The 22,975-nt window shown below is 30.4% G+C and overlaps 2 protein-coding genes across 6 annotated transcripts in view; one reads left to right on the top strand and one right to left on the bottom strand.

Annotated features, from left to right (window-relative positions):
* LOC126741300 (uncharacterized) overlaps window positions 1–22,975 on the top strand; it is a 66,668-nt gene that overhangs the window by 17,582 nt on the left and 26,111 nt on the right. Inside the window, exons 1-2 of one of the 3 annotated variants that reach the window (XM_050447691.1) lie at window positions 10,295–10,392; window positions 21,964–22,058. The exons of 1 other annotated variant lie outside the window; for it this stretch is intronic. In XM_050447691.1, coding sequence (XP_050303648.1) covers window positions 22,013–22,058 — 46 coding nt within the window. In that variant the 5' untranslated portion in view covers window positions 10,295–10,392; window positions 21,964–22,012. Of the gene's footprint in view, window positions 1–10,294; window positions 10,393–21,963; window positions 22,059–22,975 lie in introns of those variants that run through there. One more of the 3 variants, XM_050447690.1, reaches the window with a different exon arrangement.
* Window positions 1–22,975, bottom strand: part of LOC126741299 (uncharacterized) — a 35,374-nt gene that overhangs the window by 3,372 nt on the left and 9,027 nt on the right. Inside the window, exon 1 of one of the 3 annotated variants that reach the window (XM_050447686.1) lies at window positions 5,626–5,792. The exons of 1 other annotated variant lie outside the window; for it this stretch is intronic. The gene's annotated coding sequence lies outside the window, so the exon portion shown is untranslated. Of the gene's footprint in view, window positions 1–4,898; window positions 5,065–5,625; window positions 5,793–22,975 lie in introns of those variants that run through there. One more of the 3 variants, XM_050447689.1, reaches the window with a different exon arrangement.

Raw genomic sequence — 22,975 nt, 5'->3', positions numbered from 1 at the left:
CAGTTAGCAACATATTTTAAGAATCGTGAAAATGCACATGGTCTTAACACCCCATGACAAAATATTCAAATATCTCATTTTCTATAACTTTAATGAAAATTATTGTAGAGTTCAAAATGATAGATAATTTTATGTTCTATAAGAATGATTATTAGCATTTTTCTTGTAAACTTTCAAGTTTTCGAGATATTTTGGAATTTGTAGAAAGGCACTTAGCTCTTATACCCCCTGAATAAATCTTCAAATATCTCAGTCTCTATAACTTTAATCGAAAAATTTGTAGAGTACAAATTGATAGAAAATGTCTTGGTCTACAAGAATGATCCCAAGCAACTTTCTTGTAAACTTAACAGTTAGCGAGATATTTTAAGAATCGTGAAAATGCACGTGGTCTTAACACCCCATGATAAAATGTTCAAATATCTCATTTTCTATCATTTAAATCAAAATAATTGTAGAGCTCAAAATGATAGATAATTCTATGGTCTATAAGAATGATTATTAGCATTTTTCTTGTAAACTTTCAAGTTTTCGAGCTATTTTGGAATTTGTAGAAAGACACTTGGCCCTTACACTCCCTGAATAAATGTTGAAATATCTCAGTTTCTATAATTTTAATTGAAAAACTTATAGAGTGTAAAGTGATAGAAAACGTCTTGGTCCACAAGAATGATCCTAAGCAACTTTCTTGTAAACTTAACAGTTAGCGAGATATTTTAAGAATCGTGAAAATGCACGTGGTCTTAACACCCCATGATAAAATGTTCAAATATCTCATTTTCTATAACTTTATTCAAAATAATTGTAGAGTGAAAAGTGATAGATAATTCTATGGTCTACAAGAATGATTATTAGCATTTTTCTTATAAACTTTCAAGTTTTCGAGATATCTTCGAATTTGTAGAAAGGCACTTAGCTCTTATACCCCCTGAATAAATGTTGAAATATCTCAGTTTCTATAATTTTAATCGAAAAACTTGTAGAGTGCAAATTGATAGAAAACGTCTTGGTCTACAAGAATGATCCTAAGCAACTTTCTTGTAAATTTAACAGTTAGCGAGATATTTTAAGAATCGTGAAAATGCACGCGGTCTTAACACCCCATGATAAGATATTCAAATATCTCGTTTCCTGTCATTTAAATCAAAATAATTGTAAAGCTTAAAATGATAGATAATTTTATGTTCTATAAGAATGATTATTAGCATTTTCCTTGTAAACTGACAAGTTTTCGAGATATTTTGGAATTTGTAGAAAGGCACTTAGCTCTTATACCCCCTGAATAAATGTTCAAATATCTCAGTTTCTATAATCTTAATCGAAAAACTTGTAGAGTACAAATCGATAGAAAACGTCTTGGTCTACAAGAATGATTCTAAGCAACTTTCTTGTAAACTTAACAGTTTTCGAGATATTTTAAGAATCGTGAAAATGCCCGTGGTCTTAACACCCCATGATAAAATGTTCAAATATCTCGTTTCCTATCATTTAAATCAAAATAATTGTAGAGTTCAAAATGATAGATAATTTTATGTTCTATAAGAATGATTATTAGCATTTTTCTTGTAAACTTTCAAGTTTTCGAGCTATTTTGGAATTTGTAGAAAGGCACTTCGCACTTACACTCCCTGAATAAATGTTCAAATATCTGAGTTTCTATAATCTTAATCGAAAAACTTGTAGAGTACAAATCGATAGAAAACGTCTTGGTCTATAAGAATGATCCTAAGCAACTTTCTTGTAAACTTAACAGTTAGCGAGATATTTTAAGAATCGTGAAAATGCACGTGGTCTTAACACCCCATGATAAAATGTTCAAATATCTCATTTTCTATAACTTTATTCAAAATAATTGTAGAGTGAAAAGTGATAGATAATTTTATGTTCTATAAGAATGATTATTAGCATTTTTCTTGTAAAGTTTCAAGTTTTCGAGATATTTTGGAATTTGTAGAAAAGCACTTAGCTCTTATACCCCCTGAATAAATGTTCAAATATCTCAGTGTCTATAACTTTAATCGAAAAACTTGTAGAGTGCAAATTGATAGAAAACGTCTTGGTCTACAAGAATGATCCCAAGCAACTTTCTTGTAAACTTAACAGTTTTCGAGATATTTTAAGAATCGTGAAAATGCACGGGGTCTTAACACCCCATGATAAAATGTTCAAATATCTCGTTTCCTATCATTTAAATCAAAATAATTGTAGAGTTCAAAATGATGGATAATTTTATGTTCTATAAGAATGATTATTAGCATTTTTCTTGTAAACTTTCAAGTTTTCGAGATATTTTGGAATTTGTAGAAAGGCACTTCGCACTTACACTCCCTGAATAAATGTTCAAATATCTCAGTTTCTATAATCTTAATCGAAAAACTTATAGAGTGCAAAGTGATAGAAAACGTCTTGGTCTACAAGAATAATCCCAAGCAACTTTCTTGTAAACTTAACAGTTAGCGAGATATTTTAAGAATCGTGAAAATGCACGTGGTCTTAACACCCCACGAAAAAATGTTCAAATATCTCGTTTTCTATCATTTAAATCAAAATAATTGTAGAGCTCAAAATGATAGATAATTTTATGTTCTATAAATATCTCAGTTTCTATAATTTTAATCGAAAAACTTGTAGAGTGCAAATTGATAGAAAACGTCTTGGTCTACAAGAATGATCCTAAGCAACTTTCTTGTAAATTTAACAGTTAGCGAGATATTTTAAGAATCGTGAAAATGCACGCGGTCTTAACACCCCATGATAAAATATTCAAATATCTCGTTTCCTGTCATTTAAATCAAAATAATTGTAGAGTGAAAAGTGATAGATAATTTTATGTTCTATAAGAATGATTATTAGCATTTTTCTTGTAAAGTTTCAAGTTTTCGAGATATTTTGGAATTTGTAGAAAAGCACTTAGCTCTTATACCCCCTGAATAAATGTTCAAATATCTCAGTGTCTATAACTTTAATCGAAAAACTTGTAGAGTGCAAATTGATAGAAAACGTCTTGGTCTACAAGAATGATCCCAAGCAACTTTCTTGTAAACTTAACAGTTTTCGAGATATTTTAAGAATCGTGAAAATGCACGGGGTCTTAACACCCCATGATAAAATGTTCAAATATCTCGTTTCCTATCATTTAAATCAAAATAATTGTAGAGTTCAAAATGATGGATAATTTTATGTTCTATAAGAATGATTATTAGCATTTTTCTTGTAAACTTTCAAGTTTTCGAGCTATTTTGGAATTTGTAGAAAGACACTTGGCCCTTACACTCCCTGAATAAATGTTCAAATATCTCAGTGTCTATAACTTTAATCGAAAAACTTGTAGAGTGCAAATTGATAGAAAACGTCTTGGTCTCCAAGAATGATCCCAAGCAACTTTCTTGTAAACTTACAGTTTTCGAGATATTTTAAGAGTCGTGAAAATGCTCGTGGTCCTAACACCCCATGATAAAATGTTCAAATATCTCGTTTCCTATCATTTAAATCAAAATAATTGTAGAGTTCAAAGTGATAGATAATTTTATGTTCTATAAAAATGATTATTAACATTTTTCTTGTAAACTTTCAAGTTTTCGAGATATTTTGGAATTTGTAGAAAAGCACTTCACCCTTACACTCCCTGAATAAATGTTGAAATATCTCAGTTTCTATAATTTTAATTGAAAAACTTATAGAGTGTAAAGTGATAGAAAACGTCTTGGTCCACAAGAATGATCCTAAGCAACTTTCTTGTAAACTTAACAGTTAGCGAGATATTTTAAGAATCGTGAAAATGCACGTGGTCTTAACACCCCATGATAAAATGTTCAAATATCTCATTTTCTATAATTATTTAAATCAAAATAATTGTAGAGTTCAAAATGATAGATAATTTTATGTTCTATAAGAATGATTATTAACATTTTTCTTGTAAACTGACAAGTTTTCGAGATATTTTGGAATTTGTAGAAAGACACTTGGCCCTTACACTCTCTGAATAAATTTTGAAATATCTTAATTTCTATAATTTTAATCGAAAAACTTGTAGGGTGCAAAGTGATAGAAAACGTGTTGGTCCACAAGAATGATCTCAAGCAACTTTCTTGTAAACTTAACAGTTTTCGAGATATTTTAAGAATCGTGAAAATGCTCGTGGTCTTAACACCCCATGATAAAATGTTCAAATATCTCGTTTCCTATCATTTAAATCAAAATAATTGTAGAGTTCAAAATGATAGATAATTTTATGTTCTATAAGAATGATTATTAGCATTTTTCTTGTAAACTTTCAAGTTTTCGAGATATTTTGGAATTTGTAGAAAAGCACTTCGCTCTTACACCCCCTGAATAAATGTTGAAATATCTCAGTTTCTATAATTTTAATCGAACAACTTGTAGAGTGCAAATTGATAGAAAACATCTTGGTCTACAAGAATGATCCCAAGCAACTTTCTTGTAAACTTAACAGTTTTCGAGATATTTTAAGAATCGTGAAAATGCACGTGGTCTTAACACCCCATGATAAAATGTTCAAATATCTCATTTTCTATAACTTTAATGAAAATTATTGTAGAGTACAAAGTGCTAGAAAATTTATGGTCTACAAAAATGATCATAAACATTTTTCTTCCATAACCAAAGATTTTCGAGAAATTTCAAATTTAAGATCCAATTACAGTTCAGGCTTTCTTGTAAGAAAAACCCGAATTCCTCGGCTTCTATTACAAGAATTTCAATAAATTTCCGGATACTATACTTAGAGAAGTCTTCAAGGCACTTACAAATTAAAAATCCCAAATATTGACCTGAATAATTAAATCAAATACACTATATACTAAAGACTGCAATAAAATATTGCACAAAACCACCCTTAAAGGGTTGTTTATCCAATATAAAAAATCTATAATAAGTACCTCGTATTCTTCTCGGGGTTTTTCCAAAATTTCCTTTAATGCAGCAACCACTTGACACTATTTAACTTATGTGCTGTTGACAGAACGGAAGCCACTTCAAAAATGAATTCAAACTACTAATAATCGAAAAAAGGGTCAAGTGGTTTATGACTTAATCAAGAGGGTCAACAATAAATTTTAGGGCCCTTTGATTATTGACCTTCCGGAAAAAAGGGATTAAGAGGCCGATTTTATGGTAGTTAAAAGGGCGGCTTGGGACGCACTATAAATATTGAATTAAATCAAGCGAAACCGCTTTATAACATGACTTTCGATCGAATATATGATGTACGCTATTTAAATGTGTTTTCCGTAATAGTGGTAATTAGTCATAACGTGTATTTACGTACGAGAATATGAAAAATATCGATTCACGTTTCGGAAAAAGTACACGGGTGATACTAGGAATAGTTACATTTTCAAATTTCTGGAAAACTGGTGGACTTGTAGGGTGCATAGAAGCATTCTTGTAGATCAGGAGAATCTCGATCATTTTGTGCTCTAGGATTTTTTTTAATTAACATGACAGACAGAAACATAACAGGGGTATATTCAGTATAACATTCAAAAGGTCTTTGCTTAAATTTAAAAGAAAAATACACATACGCATTCTTGAAGAATAAGAAAATGTCTACCACTTTTTTGACTAAAGCAACAGGTCAAAATTCCATACTGTAACTACACCTACCTCTTACTCCAACCACAAAAACAATAATCACAATTCAAGTACACACCCACCCTAAGTAACCTCGACCGTGTTTTTTCAAAAAAAAAAAAAAACCAAAATGTCACCTCGCGTCTGTGCGTTCCCGATGCGAACTTAAGCGACAATGTCGTCGCTCACCTAAATGCGCTACAGATAAATAGCGAAGCGAACAATGGCTCATTCAACCAGTAAAAGGGATACGGGATCAAAGTCTGGCCGCTGAGACGGTCTTAAATTTTCCCGGATGATGACGTCACTGGAAAAGGGTTTATGGGTCTCCAGTGACGTCAATCGACGGCCTGCAAAAGTCAATACTGTGTCACTTTTTCAGGCTTCATCAATAGACGCATTCTGGGATAGGTTATGCTTAATAAGTAGATTTAAAGTTTTGGGTCTCGGGATGTTTATTCGAAGCTGAAGAAAAGTTGGTCATTAGGTGCTCTTGTAATCATTCGGTTTAAATAATAGATTAAAATATATCAGAACATGTAATTTGACACGGGTGTATTATTTAAGGTGTTATTAAGTGGTTTTTTATTTCCGTCAAGTCAGTTCCGACTCAAATTGACGTCAAGCTATTGGAATTCTAATTCCAGGAGTGCCTGTAAGAAACAAAGTATTGTTGACAAGTGAATAGGATTTTGGATTCTAGTAGTCCAAATTTGAAAATTTTTGTATAATGGATTACTCTGCAGACTTTTTTAGTATTTTTTGAAGAAACGAGTAAAATCGATACACTAAAAGTCAAGATATTCGAATTCTTATCCCAGGAGTGCCTGTACGAATTAAATGAATTTATCTCTTATTGACAAATCAATATCTTGGGTTCTAGTACTGAAAATTTTAGAATTATTGATTATTTGACTATTCTGAAGGCTTTTTTAGTATTTTTTAAAGAAATGACTAAAATCGATGCACTAAGTGTCAAGATATTGGAATTCCTATTACAGGAGCGCCTGTAAGAATTAAATGAATATGTCTCTTATTGACAAATCAATATCTTAGGTTCTAGTACTGAAAATTTGTAAATTATTGATTAAGGGACTATTCTGCAGACTTGTTTAGTATTTTTGAAGAAGTGACTAAAATCGATACACTAACAGTCAAGATATTGGTCTATAACTCTTATTGCAGGAGTGCCTGTAAGAAACGAAATATTTTGTCTCTTATTGATATGTGAATATCAATAAGATGATATCTTTATCTTGAGTTCTAATAGTCAACATTTGAAAATTAGTGATTGATGGACTAGTCTAAAGACTTGTTTAGCCTTTTTTGAAAATATATTTAAAATTGATGTACTAAAAGTCAAGATATTCAAATTCTTATTCCAGAAGTGCCTGGAAGAATTAAATGATTTTGTCTCTTACTGACGATTCAATATCTGGAGTTCTAGTAACGAAAATTTTAAAATTATTTATTAATCGACTATTCTAAAGACTTTTTTAGTCTTTTCTTAAAGAAATGACTAAAATCGATTCACTGAGAGTCAAGATATTGGAATTCTTATTACAGGAGTGCCTGTAAGAAACAAAAGACTTTCTGTCTTATTGACAAGTGAATATCTTGGGTCCTAGTAATAAAAAATTGAAAACTATTGATTAATGGACTACTCTGAAGACTTTTTTAGTTTTTTTAAAGAAATGACTAAAATCGATGCACTAAAAGTCACGATATTGGAATTCTTGTTACAGGAGTGCCTGTAAGAAGCAAAAGACTTTCTGTCTTACTGACAAGTGAATATCTTGGGTTCTAGTAGTAAAAAATTGAAAACTGTTGCTTAATGGACTACTCTGAAGACTTTTTTAGTTTTTTTTAAAGAAATGACTAAAATCGATGCAGTAAAAGTCAAAATATTCGAATTTTTATTCCATGAGTGCCTGGAAGAATTAAATGATTTTGTCTCTTATTGACGATTCAATATCTGGAGTTCTAGTAACGAAAATTTTAAAATTATTTATTAATCGACTACTCTAAAGACTTTTTTAGTCTTTTTTTAAAGAAATGACTAAAATCGATTCACTGAGAGTCAAGATATTGGAATTCTTATTACAGGAGTGCCTGTAAGAAACAAAAGACTTTCTGTCTTATTGACAAGTGAATATCTTGGGTCCTAGTAATAAAAAATTGAAAACTATTGATTAATGGACTACTCTGAAGACTTTTTTAGTTTTTTTAAAGAAATGACTAAAATCGATGCACTAAAAGTCAAGATATTGGAATTCTTGTTACAGGAGTGCCTGTAAGAAGCAAAAGACTTTCTGTCTTATTGACAAGTGAATATCTTGGGTCCTAGTAATAAAAAATTGAAAACTATTGATTAATGGACTACTCTGAAGACTTTTTTAGTTTTTTTAAAGAAATGACTAAAATCGATGCACTAAAAGTCAAGATATTGGAATTCTTGTTACAGGAGTGCCTGTAAGAAGCAAAAGACTTTCTGTCTTACTGACAAGTGAATATCTTGGGTTCTAGTAGTAAAAAATTGAAAACTGTTGCTTAATGGACTATTCTGAAGACTTTTTTAGTCTTTTTTAAAGAAATGACTAAAATCGATGCACTAAAAGTCAAGATATTGGAATTCTTATTACAGGAGTGCCTGTAAGAAACAAAAGACTTTCTGTCTTATTGACAAGTGAATATCCTGGGTCCTAGTAATAAAAAATTGAAAACTATTGATTAATGGACTACTCTGAAGACTTTTTTAGTCTTTTTTAAAGAAATGACTAAAATCGATGCACTAAAAGTCAAGATATTGGAATTCTTATTACAGGAGTGCCTGTAAGAAACAAAAGACTTTCTGTCTTACTGACAAGTGAATATCTTGGGTTCTAGTAGTAAAAAATTGAAAACTATTGCTTAATGGACTACTCTGAAGACTTTTTTAGTATTTTTTAAAGAAATGACTAAAATCGATGCACTAAAAGTCAAAATATTCGAATTCTTATTCCAGAATTGCCTGTAAGAATTAAATGAATTTATCTCTTATTAGAGAGTCAATATCTGGAATTCTGGTATTGAAACTTTTAAAATTATTCATTAATGGACTATTCTGAAGACCATTTTAGTCTTTTTAAAAGAAATGACTAAAATCGATGCACTAAAAGTCAAAACATTCGAAATTTCATTCCAGGAGTGCCTGTAAGAAACAAAGCATTATTGACAAGTGAATAGGATCTCGAATTCTAGTAGTCCAAATTTGAAAATTTTTGTCTAGTAGTCGTGCGTATTTTATATTTTAAATTGTAATCTTGATTATAGTTTACTCTTAGCACCTATTTGTCCATATTATTTGACATGTGTAAACATATTTTATGTAACCGACATGAATAAACTATTGATTGATTGGAAAAGTGGCAGAAGGAACTCAATGAACTAAATGATTATTATAACCTACAAACCAATAGAGCTATCTTCACCCAAAACACCCTATCTTCAGCCAAAGTATAATGGACTACTCTGCAGACTTTTTTAGTATTTTTCGAAGAAACGAGTAAAATCAAGGCACTAAAAGTCAAGATATTGGAATTTTTATTCCAGGACTACCTGTAAGAATTAAATGACTTCGTCTATTAATTACACGTGAATCTCTTGGGTTCTAGTTATTAAAATGTAAAAACTATTGAATAATGAATGAAAAAAAAGACTTGTTTAGTTTTTTTTGAAGAAATTACTAAAATCGAGGCAGTAAAAGTCAGGATATTCGAATTGTTATTACAGGAGTGCCTGTAAGAATTAAGTGAATTTATTCACTTTGACTCTTATTAAAAAGTCACTATTTTTTTTTAATTTATTTATATACGGGATGTCCCCATTAACGAAATAAATTGCAACAAAAATTAATAACTTAACCATAACAATAAAAAAATAATAAACAATATTCCTTAAGTAATTAAAAAAAATATGCCAAAATTTCTAAACAACAAAGTTATGAAAATAAATAAGCAATTAATAAATATCGTGATTCTATAGACAATATAACCAATAAATTGAGAATAAATTTGATTCAATTAAAAAACATTTCAAACTATGTACATCTAGTTATCGATTTTCAATAAAGTCAGTCAAACATCGCTTAAACCCAGAAAAACCCTTATCACTTATATCATAATGACAATTAAACTCGTTTCCCAGCATGTGATACCTATTATTAATGGGAGAATATTTACCATAATTCGTATGATGTTGTTTAATTAAAAATAGTGGCATCTCCCTAATATATCCGGTATCGCATCTATAAAAGTCTTAATAATTTATTAAGAATTTAAAAAAAAAAAAGTAAATCGCATCTGATCCTATAATTCTCAAGTGAAATTTAGCCTCGACCTAACGTCCGTTATAGATAAATTTGACAATTTTTGCCTTCAAGCACAGGTTCTGAAAAACCTATTTTGAACTCTTTCAAGGCTATGACTGTGGTCTAAATAATAGGGAGAATTATACTACAGAAGAGTAAGACTAAATACTACGAACAAGAGTAATATACAGAACTCTAAATGCAGAGACAGAGAAATCACGAGAATTCCTTGTAATAAAACCAAGAACGCGAGAGGCTTTATTTAATAGACTATTAATGTGGGGAGTAAATGTCAAAGAGTTGTCAAACAGTACACCCAAATCTCTAATTTCTGTCACCCTCGAAAGAACCGTTGTATTAATATGATAGTCAAAAGCAATAACAGTTTTTAATTTACCACTTGTACGGTGAATCCTCTTGAATTCTATGGCAATCAGATAAATTTGAAATTTGTAAGTATAGTTTCATATCATCGGCAAATAATAAAAACAGGCAGTATTTTATAATTCCATAAATATCATTAATAATAAGTTAAAAAGTAGAGGACCTACATGGGACCCTGTGGGTCCCCTGATGTTACCAAAATTGGAATTGAGAGTGAACCCCTAATAATATAAACAAACTGAATTCTCTTGCTTAGGTAACTCAGGGAAACCATAACATTTTAATTTAAAAATAAAAAAGGAGTGAATGACAGAGTCAAACGCCTTGGACTCCACCTGATATCCATCCCCAAAGTTCTCAACAATGTAGTCATAATACAATGTTAGATTTGTAGAGGTAGATTTACCCTGTCTAAACCCATGTTGCTCATTGACCAGGAGATTTCTGCAATGCCAAGTAAGGTGTTTGTTAAGTATGAACTCAAAAAGTTTAGGAATAGCAGATAGCATAACAATAGGTTTATAATTTTTTATATTATCTCTGTCACCATTCTTGTATATATCTTCAATATCTTGGGTTCTAGTACTGAAAATTTTTGAATTATTGATTATTTGACTATTCTGAAGGCTTTTTTAGTATTTTTTAAAGAAATGACTAAAATCGATGCACTAAGTGTCAAGATATTGGAATTTCTTATTACAGGAGTGCCTGTAAGAGACAACAGCCTTTCTGTCTTATTGACAAATAATATAATAGTAAAAATTTGAAAATGATTTAATAATGGATTACTCTAAAGACTTGTTTAGCCTTTTTTAAATAAATAACTAAAATTGATGTACTAAAAGTTAGGATATTCGAATTCTTATTCCAGGAGTGCCTGTAAGAATTAAATGAATTTGTTTATTATTGACAAATCAATATCTTAGGTTCTAGTACTGAAAATTTGTAAATTATTGATTAATGGACTATTTTGCAGACTTGTTTAGTATTTTTTGAAGAAGTGACTAAAATCGATCCACTAAAAGTCAAGATATTGGAAGTCTTATTGCAGGACTCCCTGTAAGAAACAAAATATTTTGTCTCTTATTGATATGTGAATATCTTGGGTTCTAGTAGGCAAAATTGGAAAATTAGTGATGGATGGACTACTCTGAAGACTTGTTTAGCCTTTTTTCAAGAAATAACTAAAATTGATACACTAAAAGTCAAGATACTCGAATTCTTATTCCAAGAGTGCCTGTAAGAATTAAATGATTTTGTCTCTTATTGACCATTCAATATCTGGGGTCCTAGTACTGAAAATTTTAAAATCATTTATTAATAGACTACTCTGAAGACTTTTTTAGTCTTGTTTGAAGAATTGATCAAAATTCATTCACAAAAAGTCAATATATTGGAATTCTTATTACAGGAGTGTCTGTGAGAAACAAAGGACTTTCTGTCTTATTGACAAGTGAATATCTTGGGTTCTATTAGTCAAAATTTAGAAGCTATTGATTAATTGGCTACTTTGAAGACTTTTTTAGTCTCTTTTAAAGAAATGACTAAAATCGATGCACTAAAAGTCAAGATATTGGAATTCTTATTACAGGAGTGCCTGTAAGAAACAAAGGACTTTCTGTCTTATTGACAAGTCAATATCTTGAGTTCTAGTATTGAAAATTTTAAAATTATTGATTAATTGAATACTCTAAAAAGTTTGTTAGTCTTTTTTAAAGAAATCACTAAAATCAATGCACTAAAAGTTAAGATATTGGAATTCTTATTGCAGGAGTGCCTGTAAAAATTAAATAATTTTATATCTTATTAACAAGTGAATATCTTGGGTTCTAGTAGCCAAAATTGAAAATGATTTATTAATGGACTACTTTCAAGACTTGTTTAGTCTTGTTTGAAGAATTGATCAAAATTCATTCACAAAAAGTCAAGATATTGGATTTCTTATTCCAGGAGTGCCTGTAAGAAACAAAATATTTCCTTAAGAACACACTACACCTTCTAGGGCTCGTTTATCTTTAACCGACTTGCTCTCATTTAAACTTAAATAACTTAAAAACTACCAAAGATAAAATTATGAAATAAGTTGCACTGATTTAGGAAAAGCATCCTTAACAATTAATAATAATAATAAATTAGTTTATTTGACAATAATAACAGATAACACAAAAATTATTTTAATTAGCTGCAAAGGAATACTCAAGTGTAGTTATTACCACAAAATGGAATGTATGGTAGTTTTCAACTGATAATAAATATACTCCCTATGGCTATAATGTATATCTACAAAATACAAAGCAATAAATAAAATAAATGAGACTAAGACGGGATGAAAGCAACCTTATATAAAAGATGATAAACCCTATTGTAAATAATTGTACTTGGCACTTTTAGTTTAGATTTGGTTTATGAATTTATTATAGCAAATTTTTTGTATAACGGTATTCGAATGATGCTGGTTTGAAACTTTTTAAATCAGAGGCTATATTATTGTATAGCATGTAAATATTATAAGAGAATGATCTGGTAAATAGACTTAAATAAATATTCATAATACAAAGCGATCCGGTAAATATCTGTTGAATTTCTTGATTTTTATGTAATTTAGATGTAATGAATGAAACCCCATGAGGGGTCACGTATAATGGCAATAAAACTTTGACTAGTCGGTGACTCACTTTTTATGGGGTGTTGACTATGTGATAATAAAAACAAACATAAATGGGCTTAACATCGACTTTTATTGTTCCGATGTTCGTCTTATTTACATGGAAATTTTCGTTAGTTTTTTTTTACGATTCATTGAAAACAATGTCTCCTATATGTAGCGCGTTTAAAAAAAATATATTTTTTCAGGCAGAACATCTGGCCGACAAATGCCAATAAACTAATGAATCCTCCAATTAAACAATGAGTAACGAGCCAAAATTCAATGTAAATATAACATTTGGGAATTTTGGCCCTGCGAACATCATTTTTACGTCAACGGTGTAATCTTTATCTAAAAATAGCATTATCTTGTTTCCTATTGATTTTATAGAAAATTTGCTAGAAAGGAAAATGGTTGATCGGCATAAGCTGTATACTGATGACTTTTCTCAATATTTGCGGAATTATGTAGCATGACTAATAATAAATGATCCTGCAATAATATTCTTAAGCACGATTATTTTTGACATAATACGAGGATAGAATCATCTGACAGGTGGTGTACGTCATAAGACAAAAGCGTTTCGTGAAATTTCTTAAAAGGTTGATTGTATGCAAATTAATCCGGATTAGTTCTTCTTTTATCTGAAAGATTCATCATTAGTTGCGATATTGGGTCAGCTGCTAACTCGCGTCATATTTTCAATGATTATTCAAGTCTATTCAATTGGAAAATCTGTTCATTTTATTATTATTATTAGTGTAATTTTAGTTACAAATCGGATTATCAACTGGATTCAAACTAATATAACTCAAGAAGTTCTGCATGTATTGCTTTTACCCTAAAAGAGATTTGTTAAGAATAGTTTTCTTAATATAGCGTAATTTATTTCATATTTTTATCTTGAGTGGTTTTTAAGTTATTTGAGCTTAAGTGAGAGCATGTCGGTTAAAGACAAACGAGCCCTAGGGGATTCACTGTGATATAAATGTAAAAGATAAAGTCTTTTGTTTCTTACAGGCACTCTTTGCACTTTTGTGTAGATCGATTTTAGTCATTTCTGCAAAAGATTGCTAAACAAATCTTCGAAATAGACCACTAAATAATAATAGTCAAATTTTTACCAACAGAATTCTTGATATTCACTTGTCAATAAGAGACAAAATATTTTGTTTCTTACAGGCACTCCTGCAATAAGAATTTCAATATTGTGACTTTCATCGATTTTAGTCATTTCTTTAAAAGAGACTACAAAAGTATTTAAAGTAGTTGATTAATCAATAATTTTAAAATTTTGAGTACTAGAACCTCAGATATTGAATCGTCAATAAGAGACAAAATTATTTAATTCTTACAAGCACTCCTGGAATAAGAATTCGGATATATTGACTCTCAGTGCATCGATATTAGTAATTTCCTTAAAAAAGACTAAAAAAGTCTTTATAGAAGTCCATTCATCACAATAATTTTCAAATTTTTAGTACTAGAACCCAAGATATTGACTTGTCAATAAGACAAAAAGTCTTTTGTTTCTTACAGGCACTCCTGCAATAACAACTCCAATATCTTGACTTTTAGTGCATCGATTTTTGTCGCTTCTTCAAGAAATACTAAAAACGTCTTCAGAGTAGTTCTAATTTAAAAAGACAAAGTCGATGTATATGTAAGTATATTCGATACCAGTGGCACTAATACAGGATAAATTGAAATTTGCCTTAGAATGTTATGCGATGTTGCCAAGATGTCTGCAATTTCCAGAATAATATAAATTTTTTTTCATGTTATTGACAGTTTCTATAACCTTGTTTGCTTAAGCTCCAGCATGAGAGATATCTTAATGCTTGGCAACATCGCATGTTATCCAAACTGCGACCGAATCTCAGATTTCTACTTCCATAACTTGACAACGTCGTTATTTAGGCATTTATGTTTGGCACTCATGCTCGCTCAACTCCAATATCTTGAGTGCCTCGATTTTTGTCGTTTCTTCAAAAAGTACTAAAAAAGTCTTCAGAGTAGTCTGTCAATTAATAATTATCAAATGTTGACTACTAGAAACCAAAAAATGTTTACTTGTCAATAAGAGACAAAATCTTTGTTTCTTACAGGCACTCCTAGAATAAGAATTTGAATATCTTAACTTTTAGTTCATCGATTTTAGTCATTTCTTCAAAAAAGACTAAACAAGTCTTCAGAGTAGTCCATAAATCAATAATTTCCAAATTTTAACTACTAGAACTCAAGATATTCACTTGTCAATAAGAGACAAATTTTTTTGTTGCCTATAAGCACTCCTGGAATAAGAATTTTAGTGTCTCGACTTTTAGGCAATCGATTTTAATCGTTTCTTTAAAAAAGACTAAACAAGTCTTTAGAAAGGTCCATAAATAAATAATTACCAAATTTTGACTAGTAAAACTCAAGATAGTCACTTGTCAATAAGAGACAAAACCTTTGTTACTTACAGGCACTCCTAGAATAAAAGTTCCAATACCTTGACTTTTTATGAATGAATTTTAGTAATTTCTTCAGAAAGAATTTAAAGTTTTGTTTGGATTAATTTGCACCTCAAACAATATGTTTTGAGTACACTTTTATTAATCCAATATAGTTTATATCATATTTTTATCTTTGGCAGTTCTTAAGCTATATTAGTTTAAAAGAGAGTAAGACTGTTAAAGATGTAGTACATACGCTTCCTAGACTATCAACTGGATTTACATCCGAATAACTCAAAAAGTACTCCTTGAATTGCTTTGCATCCCAAACAACATTTATAAATAATTCATTTCTTCATTCAATCAGGTTTGTTTCATACATGTATTACTTTGGTTGCAGACTGAATGGGTCTTAGTTTGGCTTATCTGTATAATAATGAACGTTGTTACAAGAATATTGCAATGATTCATCTAGGTAAAAGAGAATCACGATTAATACTTCTATTTTTAGCCAAATCAATTTGATTTAAATGAGGTACATCACCATAAGGAAGTCGGCGTGTAATGAACAACACGTAGCCAATTTAAAACAATCGATCGGATGCATAAAAAGGGAATTTCTTAATCAAACGCATTTGCAGACTACAGGTCTTTGATTATATGTATTGTTCTATAATGACTAGTTTAGCATCATCATTAGGTAATCATCTTGTTATTGATTGGATGGGGGGAGGGGGACTAATTATGGCATCATTCTTGACAAAATGATTTATTGTCCACTTAATGCCTAATATAATACAAGCTAATTAATCTTTGTTTACTATTTGCTCTGATATAACAGAACAGAAGCTAATGGCTTGTCAGGTATATCGGACATGATATATAAACCATGTTTATCAATAGCGGAGGCATAATGTATATATATGACTATTGGGAGATTATTTGATGCATCCTGTGTTAGGTTACGTTTTTTTTTTATTGAATGAAAAGGGGTTTTCCTATTTTAAATAGAATGCCCTATATTTCTAAAAAATTTGATCATAGTTCGGTGCAGTCGTTTTTGAGATATATTTAGTCAAAAATTATAATTATTTGACTTTTGACAGGTTATATTTCCAAAACTGCTTTTTTTTAAATATATCGTGTGACTCCTCAAATTTCAAGGAATTTTACATAGAATCTAATAATGCCATACAATTACTTAAAAGATATTTTCATATACAGGATGTTTCGCTATAAACTTACTCGGTTCCAATTCAGTGCAGCCTGTTTATGTTTTTTAGTAGACTTAGTGAAAATTATACTCTTTTAAGCAATATTTAGGATGATGGCACTTTTGGATATACCGGAAGTGGGTGCAAACTTTCTTATTTCAAATGGGACACCCCATATATTATGAAATTTTTAGATTCTACATAAAATTCTGAGAAATTTGAGGGGTCACATGCCATGGTTTGCTATAACGGTTTTCGAGATATTTTAAGTTGAAAATAATGATTTTTTTCAATTTCAAGTAGCCATAGAGCAAAAACTATATAAGATAGCAGAAAACGGATTTCATTTTTCTTTTTTAATTTATCAACGCCATTTTTTAGCATAGAAATTGAGATTAATTTTTTTTCCTGAACCGGAAGTAGAGCCTAACTTCCTTATTTTAAATAGGACACCCTATATATTATTACATTTTCATATGCTATATAAAATTCTAAGAAATTAGAGGTATCACATGCCATGGTTTGGTAAAATGGGTTTCGAGATATTTTAAATTAAAAGTAATATTTTTTTAAATTTCAAGTAGCCATAGAGCAAAAACTATTTAAGATAGCAGAAAACCGATTGCATTTTTCTTTTTTAATTTACTATAGCCATTTTTTAACAAAGAAATTCACATTCATTTTTTGTTTCCTGAACCGGAACTAGAGCCTAACTTCCTTATTTTAAATAGGACACCCTATATTTTATTACATTTTTAGATTCTACATAAAATTCTAAGAAATTTGATGGGTCACATGCCATATTTTGGTAAAACGGTTTTCGAGATATTTTAAGTCGAAGATAATGATTTTTTAAATTTTAAGTGGCTATAGAGCAAAAACTATTTGAGATAGCAGAAAACAAATTTAATTTTTCTTTTTTAATTTATCATGGCCATTTTTTAACATAGATGTGGCGTTCGCCAAAGTATAGTTAAGTTACCGGTTTGAACTAGTTTTCCCGGTGCATTCGCCAAAATATAAAAAAACATACCAGAGAAAAAAACCGCCAGGTTACAGGAGTTTTTAAAATATTTGGATTCTCGTAAAGCCTTTGACAGTATCAAGGTTTTGTTTGCTTTATAGGAAAACTGCACAATAACTTCAAAACGGTTATATTTACAAGGAAACTTGTAAGGACCTTTTTGGTAAAGGAATTCATTGAATTTAATATGAAATTAAAATCCTTACAAGAATCATCAAACATTGAACCAAATTCTAAATGTGTGAAAGCAGAAACTAGCGAGTATCAAGATATTTTCCAATCAATTGAGAAACTACTCAATAGCTCCTAAACAGTTGCAATTACAAGGAATCTTCTAGAGGTCTTTTTGGTAACACAATTAAGCAGCTTTTATATAAAGCTAAAATCAATAAAATTCTTAAAGGAGTTTTTGATGTATTCTGATTTTTATAAATCCTTTGACAGAATCCTTTGATAAAATCAATCAAATTTTTTCCCAAACCGAAAGTAGAGCCTAACTTCCTTATTTTTAATAGGACACCCTATATTTTATTACATTTTTAGATTCTACGTGAAATTCTAAGAAACTTGAGGGGTCGCATGCCATGTTTTGGTAAAACGGTTTTCGAGATATTTTAATATCTGTACTCCAGAGCCAGACTATGTTAAGTCCAAACTAACAAAAATCAACCTTAATATGTTAAATCACATAACATTATGCCCCGCATCTTTTGATATTTTTAGATTTAACATATCCTTAAAATTACTGCAAATAGCCAATTTAAAAAAATGTTAAGTCCTTATAGCGCACAAACCCAAACAATGTTAAGTCGCATTAACCTTATTTGGCTTGGGATTTCGTATTTAGTCTAATGTATTAAGTTCGTAAATAAAAATTTTTTTCGGGAGTGCTAAAAATCATTGTTTGATTAAAATTGTTTTGAGGGTGTATTTTTTGAGGATGGTAGTAATGTCATCGACACCGTCAACTTCGACGACCCCGTAGTATTCTAGGACCGCTAAAATATTAGGTAAGGTGATACCTGATGAATTACCTGGAAGGGATGAAAATCACCAAGTACAAGTGCAAAGGTACCTATTATTTTAATAAACTAAATAACGTATTGTCCTAATTAATAGTTTTATTTTTTTGCATTAATTAAGTCATAGAATGGACTGAATGATGACAAGAATAGATGACATTATTAAAAAGAAGACGAGATCCAAAAATTTGGAAAAAAAAAACAAAAAGGAAACGGTATTCAGGATTAGAATACAAAACGGACAGTGGCAACCGTATTATGAAATCGAAATCTCTTAAGGAACCGTGTGGTGATACTTGCAAACTCTTATGTAGAAATAAAATTTCTCAGGAGCGTCGCCAAATTATTCATAAGAATTTCTGGAGCCCATCAAAAACAATAAATGTAAGAAGGCAATACATAGCATCCAACGTTTCTCAAATACCAATAAAAAGACGTAGGGAGGTAATTGGTCAAAGAGGGGCAAAAATAAATTTGACTAATAACTATAGTTTTGAAACAGGCGGAGTAAAAGAAAAGGTTTGCAAAAAGTTTTTTTTAAATACACTGAGCATCTCTCAGCAAACAGTGGATACTGCAATTAAAAAGAAAAAGGATGGAGGCATTGTAACACCTGATAAAAGAGGAAAACACGTACCTGTCAACAAAATCTCAGAGGAGGTTCGAGCCCATATTTCGAAATTTCCAGCTTACGAGTCACACTATTCCCGGGAAAAAACAAAAAAGAAATATCTCGGCAATCATTTGAATATAAGTAGGATGTATAATCTTTATTCAGAAGAATCTCAAGAGAATGGTCTTGGAGCCGAAAACATTGCAAGGGAGTGGTTATATTCAGAGATATTTAACTATGAATATAACTACTCCTTTAAGAGTCCTGACAACGACACCTGTGACCTATGCGATGAGCTTCAGCTTAATATCCGTGAAGCGGAATCTCTTGAATTACGGCAAAGCGCGCAAACTGACTATGACAAGCATATTGCAGATACCAACTATAGATAATAAGCTTAAATCTGAAGACAAAAAAAAGTCGAGGGAAAATTTACGAGAAACAAAAGTTATAATGATTGATCTACCAACACCAGATCTACATAACTCCCAAAGCTTCTATTCTCTTAAGCTGTGGACATATAACTTAACAATACAAGATGTGACAGATGAAAAAAGTTTTTGCATAATGTGGGATGAGAGCGTAGCTGGTCGCGGAGGAAATGAAGTAGCTTCATGCTTAATAAAATAGGTAGAGACACATGTTTCAGATGAGATAAAAGAGATAACAATTTGGTCCGATAACTGTCTCAGCCAAAACAGAAACATTTTAATGGTTAGGTCATATTTTGACATCCTTCAGATTAAACCAAACATAAATACCATTAATCATAAGTTTCTAGCGAGAGGACACACTTATTTGGAGGCTGATGTTGTTCATTCTGTGATCGAGCGTGAAAGAAAAAGAATTCCGCAATTTCAGATTATGACTCCTTGGGATTGACAGCAGGTAATTCGGCTTTGTGGAATAGAGAAGCCCTTTATTGTTGTCAACATGGAAACCAAGGAGTTTAAGCAACTTTTTAATAGCTGCACGGCACCATATATTTAGCAGAAAAAGGATAACTTGGGAAAAGACTTTTTAATATCGCATGCGGTTCATATGCAAGCTAGAAAAGATAACCCTGGGATTTTATACTATAAAGCAGACTTTGGAAAAGAGTTTACGGAAGTTGACTTTAACAGAAGGACCAGACGAACTAATTGCATGCCCATATTGATTGTCCCCATTAGGGCAGGGCATAAACCACTTTCAGCCAAAAAGTACAACCATTTGCAAAAACTTTTAAAATGGGTACCAAAAAGATTCCATGATTTTTGTATGTAACCTAACTTTTCTTAATTACAATTATTTGAATATTTAAATAAATATTTGTAGTTTTTTTTTTAATGAATTATGCATTAACGATAAGTGGACTTAACACGTTTTAAAAATTTATTAAGTCCTTTCTTTGGGACTTGGGAAAAAAAATTAAAATTATCCGAAGAAGACTATGTTAATTCACAAAAATCAAAAACAATAGGTAAATGCTAAAATCGCTTTTCTACTCTTTATTCTTATCCTTAAAGTAAATTTAAATATTCAATAAAAAATTTAAATTTTAAAAACTGGTTTTTTGTAATTTAAAATTTTGTAAAATATTTGGAATAAAATTACTCTACTGAAAAATGAACATTTTGGACTTAACAGAGTCTGGCTCTGGGATACAGATTTAAGATAGCAGAAAATGGATTTCATTTTTCTTTTTTAATTTATCAACGCCATTTTTTAGCATAGAAATTGACATTAATTTTTTCTTCCTGAACCGGAAGTAGAGCCTAACTTCCTTATTTTAAATAGGACACCCTATATTTTATTACATTTTCATATTCTACGCAAAATTTTAAGAAATTTGATGGGTCACATGCCATACCTTAAAACGACAGTTTCTGAGATATACTCACTTAAAAACTGTCATTTTTTGACTTCTAAACGCGATAAATCCAAAACTATTTGACATAGAAAAAAACTGCTTTCACTTTTCTGCCTTAACTTTTCAAAAACTACCTTCTGACATCGATTTCAATAAACTCGAACGATGAAAATTGTTGACATTTTTTTGACAGATACTTATTTTGACTAAATAATAAAACTTACATTAACAAATAAATGAATAAAAACCCTCTCCTTCTAAATTGAATAGTCTTGCCTCAACCTTCTCTAAAAGTCAAAAAAGACCTTCAATCTTCAACTGTTAATATCTCAGAAACTATCCCACCAAACTATGGCATGCGACCCACCAAATTTCTTAAAATTCCACGTAGAACCCAAAAATGTAATAATCCATAGAGCTTCTTATATAAAGTAACGAATTTACCAACGGCACGATGTAATTAAATAATAAAATCTGATTTTGCGCCACGTATTTTCGTGATGCAACTAACTCGTGAAAATTTAATTTCCAATATTCCGCGTGGCTTACGGTTTAATAACGATTTTAATCGTTGTAATTACTAAATTCCATCGACAAGCTAATTAACGAAAAGGGCCCACGTTACACGACCCGAACTTTGTTCAGTCACATTAGGTTGGCAAATTGTTGTGGACTGCTGTGTCGAAACGTTTTACCAATAAATCGCTCACTTAACCAGTATTTAATTAATTTCACCCATTTACCTGGAAATGTTCCTTGAAAATAATACACCGAACCCCACCTGATTCATTTTTTGTTTCTTTAATTTAACCAAAAATTATTTTTCTAGAACACTAAGGGTCACTCTATACACACACCAAGATACACACTAAGGCACAATGTCACTGCGCAGGCCCAACGAGAAGCCAATGAAACCAGTAAATCGTAAGTTAAGTGTGAACAAACCCTTAGGTTCTGTACCGATTTACATGGAGAGCAGATTGACACTCCACCTGAATTTTAAACACTTATATTTCGGAAACTATGATAGCTACATAAAAGTGATAATTAAGTTTTTTGTAGATGTTAAAAAGCTGATTTAGGGTATTTTTAAATCACGGCTCTATCTTATTCCAGTGAAAAGTTATCTGGGAATCTGTCGGGCCAACAGGTTAAAAACTCAACTCACATAATTTAAATTTAAAAAAATCATATTGAAAGAAGTATACTAGTTATATAAAAGCTATATCATAATTTTTGTAGCCTACAAGAGGCACTTTTATTACCATTCTAAGTCAAGTCTCTATCCTATTTTAGTAAAAAGTTACCTGAAAAAATGTCAAGGCAACAGGTTTAATACCCAACCGTCGTCACCTAAACTTCAAAAATTCATATTGGGAGAACTATAATAGTTACGTCAAAGTTGTATAGCAATTTTTTATTACACATTAAAATATATTTCATAATATTTTTAAATAAAGTCTCTATTTTATTTCAGTCAAAAGTTATCAGGGAAAATGTCGAGCCAACAAGTTTAATACCCAACTGTCCTCACCTAAACTTCAAAAATTCATATTGGGAGAACTACAATAGTTACGTCTGGGTTATATAGTAGTTTTTTATTCCATATTAAAAGATTTTTTATAATAATTTTTAATCACTTCTCTATCTTATTTTAGTCAAAAGTTATCTGGAAAAATATTGAGCCAACTGGTTAAACACCAAAGTGACTTCAAGTAAATTTTAAAAATTCATATTTTAAAACCTATAATAGTTACATAAAAGTTGTATAACAATTTTTTGTAGTCTCTAAGAAGTGTTTTTATAATATTTTAAAATTATGTCTTTGTCTTATTTCAGTC

The sequence above is a fragment of the Anthonomus grandis genome, chromosome 10 (assembly GCF_022605725.1).
Source record: "Anthonomus grandis grandis chromosome 10, icAntGran1.3, whole genome shotgun sequence".
Classification (NCBI taxonomy): Eukaryota; Metazoa; Arthropoda; class Insecta; order Coleoptera; family Curculionidae; genus Anthonomus; species Anthonomus grandis.
The sequence above is the reverse complement of the archived record's forward strand: the minus strand, read 5'-3'. Positions and strand labels throughout refer to the sequence as shown.